This window comes from Hypanus sabinus, chromosome 25 (genome assembly GCF_030144855.1).
Source record: "Hypanus sabinus isolate sHypSab1 chromosome 25, sHypSab1.hap1, whole genome shotgun sequence".
NCBI classification, from domain to species: domain Eukaryota; kingdom Metazoa; phylum Chordata; class Chondrichthyes; order Myliobatiformes; family Dasyatidae; genus Hypanus; species Hypanus sabinus.
Window position 1 is genome coordinate 15,554,516 of NC_082730.1, and position 6,000 is coordinate 15,560,515.

At 42.5% G+C, this 6,000-nt stretch overlaps 1 protein-coding gene across 3 annotated transcripts in view; it reads left to right on the top strand.

Moving 5' to 3' along the window:
• The window catches only part of LOC132381041 (polymeric immunoglobulin receptor-like), a 29,329-nt gene extending 23,615 nt beyond the window's left edge, over nt 1-5,714 (top strand). For all 3 annotated transcript variants that reach the window (XM_059950153.1, XM_059950154.1, XM_059950155.1), the window contains exon 9: nt 590-5,714. In XM_059950153.1, coding sequence (XP_059806136.1) covers nt 590-832 — 243 coding nt within the window. In that variant the 3' untranslated portion in view covers nt 833-5,714. The remainder of the gene's footprint in view (nt 1-589) is intronic.
• The last annotated feature ends 286 nt before the right edge of the window (nt 5,715-6,000 follow it).

Genomic DNA, 6,000 nt, shown 5'->3' on the forward strand with positions numbered 1-6,000 from the left:
TCGTTAGAGATACAGCAGAGTAACAGGTCCTTCTGGCCCACGAGCCACCCAATTACACCCGTCTGATCAATTAACCTCCTACAACAAACCATTTATGCTGTAAACCATAAAAGTATTGTAATTTGCCCGAATAATTCCCAAGTTCATTGTTGACCTCTTCTTTTGCTAAACTCAGTGAAACAGCTTGGACCAGTTTAGTGTGTTGGTGTTGTAAAGCAACATGCTGTTGTTGCACAGTTAGTAGTGGGTCCTTACTAAGGATTACAGCCACTGAGTCATAAACTATTATCAAACATTCTGGATAATTATATTCTACAAACCAATTGAAAGGATCAGGGTTTATTTAAAGAGAGGAAACTGAAGGTGTTCTGGTAGGTATCTGCAAGAGTATCAAATTGTTTTATAAAGTAGTGAATGTGTTTTCACTTACAGTTAAGAATAGAACTCTAGCTATAAAGATTTTTTTTAAATCCAGGGACTTAAAACCATAGACGAGAAGGCATAGGAGCCTTCTCCCGCCACCTTTCATGCCTCAACTCTCACATTCATCAATCATCCAATAGATCTTGGAATTTATTTATCATTTCAGGAAATGGCCATGTTGGAAGAAAACATCGTTTATGCAGATATACACCATGCTCGAAACAATGAGGCAGCTGCCCAGTCGGCTGACAATGAAAATGGAACTGTGTATGCAAACATGAAATTTAAAAGGAAGTCAAGAGCAGGACGCTCTGTTATGTACGAGGACAACCCCACCTATGCAGATATCAAATTTCAAAGCCAAAGCACAAGGCCCAAATACAAAGCTTTCTCTCCTGGTACTCCATAGGACCCAGAATCAGTTTGACAAAATCATTATGTGGATTAAGGCAGAAGAGTTACGCTCAGAGGCCACTTTATTTGGTACAGTTGTTAATGCAAATACCTAATCAGCCAATCATGTGACAGGAACTCGATGCATAAAAACATGCATGTTGGCATGTTGTGCATTGAAAGGTGTCCTTCTGCACACCACTGTTGTAATGCATGTTTGTTTGAGTTACTGTCACCTTCCTGTCAGCTTAAACCAGTTTCGCCATTGTCCTCTATTGGACCTCTGTTTATTTACTGATCCTTCGGGTTCGTTCAGGAGTCAGGAATGACAAGCAGTCTTAATTCTAATGATCATTTATTTTAAAGTACAAATAAATGTACAAATATGAAGCAACACACACAAAATTCTGGAGTAACTCAGCAGACTAAGGAAAGTAGATGTGTGAGAAATTATGCTAGGAGGTAGATGAACGTCAAAGGACGCAAAGTCAAATAGATGGCGCCTCTGAAAAATCCATGACCTTTATAGTTAAGATCAGGAAAATTCCTTCAATAAAAATAAACTAGCTAATAGAGAACATAATTAAAATAATTACCTCCTGTGGGTAACCTGCTAGTACTTAGTCAATGAAAAGTGAGGAAGGTGATAAACCATTAGTTTAACTGCTATACCAATTTCTGCCAGTGAGTGGGGATGAGCCACCACATACTGTGAAAAATACATGAATTTGTTAAAATGTACAAATCTTATTAAAAAAGTATTGTTTAAAAAAAAGCAGTGGTTTCCAACACCCCTGACCTCTCTCACTAACCAGGCATTGCTACACAGAACTGGAATTTTTTAAAAAATCACTTACGTCACATTTCTTCTCCATTCCAGACTTTGGTCTGAACAACAGCTGAACCCCTTGATCATATGTGTATGCCTTTATGCATTGCGTGGTTGCCACAAGATTGGCTGATTAGGTATTTGCTTTAGCGAACAGGTGTATAGGTGTACCTAATAAACTGGCCATGGAGTGTAACACTTCTGCCTGAATCCATCCACATAATTATTCTGCAGAGCTGATTCTGAGCTGCTTCTTCCACACTTACCCCTCCTCCAGTTCCTCTTCACAGGCAAGTATAATCCATTGGCAATGAGCATCTGAATCCAAATCATCTGTGTGTTACTACCCATTAAGCCACTGGCACTCAGGCAGCATTGAAAGTCCTCCATCTCTGGTGGTGTTCAGGGCTTCCTTCATCGTGTCGGTAGCCTTCTCTCAGTTTTCATTATAGGGCCTGTATTGTGTTGTAGGTTTTTAGGTTTCTATGCTAGTCATGCAAGTCCCAGGTTGAGGCTCAGGAATACTATCACACTCAGATATAGAAGGATACTTCAAAACCCAGACTCCAGCACCATCACCGCGGGTTCCAACGACCATGGATTGGCCTCGGCCGTCGATCTCGGCTGCCCCAGCGACCCAGGGCATATTCAAAACCCGGACGCCAGAACCAACAACGAGGGTTCCAACGACCATGGACAGCTTCAAAGTGATTGCGCAACCACCAACTGCGACTCCAGCCTTGAACTCCAGGCCGGGTCTTCACATGCTGCGATTGTGACTCCCGTCTCCCCTTCCCCCACCACCACTCTGCAATCCCCTCTCCCTCTAAAGCAGTGGTTCCCAACATGGGGCATACGCCCCACAGTGGGGTAATTTGATTTTTAAGGGGGGCAATTCAAGAATGAGTTATTAACAGTGAATTTTTTTCTAGTAAGTCTGTGTGAGTATGAGTGTGTGTGTGAGTTAATACATATGTGTATATACAATATGCATACATAAAAATACTTGTGTGTATGTACATGTGTAATTGCGTATGTACTGCATATATAGTGTATCACCATCATTACAACCATCAAATGGCTTTCATAATTAAATTAATGAATTGACTGATGTAGGAAGGAATGAATGAACAAGTCCAAACGTGTAAGAAACTCGCACGAGGTCGCGCCAATGCTGCTTTTTGCAGTAGCTTTCAGTTCTTGGTGGTGTGAAGGTGTGTACATTGCGTCATCTCTTTTAAACGGTGTATCGGTCTTTGTATGCTGTAGAAACGAATCGGCATTGTTTTATTTATTTATTATTATTATTATTTTAATATGTTCTTTTTTTTACAATTTCTTAGTAATTTCTTCCTCAGAACAGTCCTTTGGTTCTTTTATTTTTCTCTTTCATGAATGCCATGTTCTTTGCAAGCTTGTTTAAACCAAGTTAACGGTCTTTTAGGCTTCCTCCAGGTGAACAGGAGTTCACTTTTTGAATAATAAGAATTATATATCACCACAGGGGGCATCAGGATTTTAGAGGTTATTAGGTGGGGCATGGCCAAAAAAAGGTTGGGAACCACTGCTCTAAAGAGTCTTACTACCTTTCCTTTTAGTTAGTCCTGACGAAGTGTCTCGGCCCGAAACGTCAACAGTGCTTCTCCTTATAGATGCTGCCTGGCCCGTTGTGTTCCACCAGCATTTTGTGTGTGTTGTTTGAATTTCCAGCATCTGCAGATTTCCTCGTGTTTCATGCCATCAGTTTGGAGGTTAACCAGATGGAAAATAAGCTTTTGCTCCTCCACCCTGAGGATGGCGTCATCTGATTATATACTGCCATAGGTGAGACAACAGATAAATGGTGAAGTTAAATTGTACTTAATGAAACCTTCAGGATAAAATCAAGGGAGCCATTAAGTTGTTGTCTTCTGTATAACACAGTGTGAAGGCACATACCTGCTTTGTATAGTCAAGGGTTCATTGCTCAGCTCTGCAATAGAAGATGTATTTCTTGGAAGTCTGGTGTTTATGCTCAGAAGCTCTTGGACCAGCCACTAGTCTATTCAGATGTGCTGATCATTTGGAATGTTCTCCCATTGTAAATATGCAAGTTGCCCATCTATTTTCAAAAATTAAAGTCAAATGTTGGGTAACAATAGCTATTAAAATGCATTTAATCTCTTATTTTTTTCTTTTTGTTGACCAAGTATAAAACATCACTGTACCGATGTTGGGAGTGAGCAGAAATAGATTCTCTAGATCTGCTGTGTTCAATATGTTCTTTTGTATCTCACACGTTCGGTTTCCGTGAGGCTCAGTTCAGCACTCACAACAATTTCATAGAGCTACAGAGCAATATAGCATGGATAAAGGCCATTCAGCCCAGTCTCTGCCTGCTGACTGCAGTGCACACCCCAGTTGGTCTCAATTCATGAAGGGCAATTCAAGTGAGCACGCACCAGTGCACAACAAGGGATCAGCAGTGGAAAGGGTGGGCAGTTTCAAGTTCCTCAGTGCCAACATCTCTGAAGATCTATCCTGGGCCCAACATATTGATGTAATTATAAAGGAGGCACGACAGCAGCATAATTCCTAAGAAGTTTGAGGAAACCTGGCATCCTGGCATGTAGTCAGTGATACTCACAGATTTCTCCAGGTGTTCCGTGGAGAGCATTCTAACTGATTGTGTCACTGTCTGGTATGGAAGGGCCACTGCACAGGATCTGAGAAATCTTCAGGAAGATGTGAACTCAGCCAGCTCCATTGTGGGCACTACCCTGACCAGCATTGAGGACACCTTCAGAAGCCGATGCTTCAAAAAGGCAGCATCCATCATTGAGGACCCCCATTACCAAGGACAGGCCCTCTCCTCATTGCTATCATCAAGAAGATGTTACAAAAGCTGTAAACTGATTATCTGTTATTTGTGAAGCGGGGTGCCATGCGCAATCATAATCGATTGAAAACAGATGTGGAAGCATGGAGAAATATCAGGAAATTTCAGGAAGACCTTCTTCGTTGCTGCTGCTGCTGTGAGGTCCAGGACTCTGTTGGGAAGAACAGGCCCCCAGTCCTCAGGGTCGCGCTGCTGATGGCCGTTAGCGGGGCTGTCTAAATACGCTCGGCAGAGGATGGTGCTCGGAGAAGCTGTGCCGGAGGGGATGGTTGTCGGCCCGGAGGGTCGACGGACTCAAGTCACTTTCGGTGTGTGCTGTGTCTGTGAGGCTGGTTTTGACGGAGCTTCCATTGTGTGCTGCGTCTGCGAGGCTGAATCAGGCGGCGCCTTGGAAGTCCATAGTGGGGGTATTCCCTTCTGCCGCCGGCGTGGAATGGCGAGTCTGTCGGGACTCTGGGGACTTGTGGAAACTGTGTGGTGATTTCTTTTGAACTTACAGACCTTTAACATCTTGAACTATTTTTACTGTGCCCATAGTCTGTTTTTTTTATCAATTATGCTATTGTTTGCACTGTTGTAACTATGTGGTTTTGTGCAGGTCTTGTAGCTTTAGTTTTTGGTCTTGTTTTCTCTGGTGGCTTTGGAGCTCCTTTCCGGGAAACGGTCTAGACGGTAGCATGATATTAATACACAACAGCCTCTCCAGACTCTGGATTGGGGATTGCCAAATGTTACGTGGATTTTCTGGTGTAGTCTGTTTTGTCATATGCTTTTGTGATATAATTCTGGGGGAATGTTGTCTCATTTTTTAACTGCATTGCATTTGTGGTTTCTAAATGACAATAAACTGAATCTGAATCTGAATCTGAAACAAACAGTCAATGTTTCAGAAACAGTTTCAATCCTTCCGCCAGCAGACTTCTAAACGGACAGCACACTCATGAGCATTACCTCACTATTTCTCCTCTCCTTTTGCATTGCTTATATATAGTAACTTGTGCTTTTTATTATTATGCATATCAATATACCTCTGATGCAAAACAACTAATTTCACTACAGAGCAGATATTAAACGTGATTCTGATTCTGATTTTCTGCACTCAGCCCTCATCTTTCTAAACCCTGCCCTTCCATGTCCCCATTCAAGTGCTTCTTAAATGGTACTTCTGTTCCTACCTCATTACTTCTTCTGGAAGACTCCCCAACTCAAACCTCCGCTGCCTTGCAGCTACACCTACTCATGGGTCAGGCCTGGTGAGTATCCAGGTGCTCCTATGGTAGTCCTACGTTGAGTTGAATGCTGATTGGCAACTACTGTAAGGACACTGCTATCAGACTGTATATCTCTCTTGTTGTTTGTTCCTTTGGAATCAACAGCGGCATGGGGGTTGGTGTTACATGGGCAACAGCTTGCTGTCCACATTGTACTGACCGGCTTGCTTATCACGTAGACAGCTGGAAAACAACAGCCGCGGTTG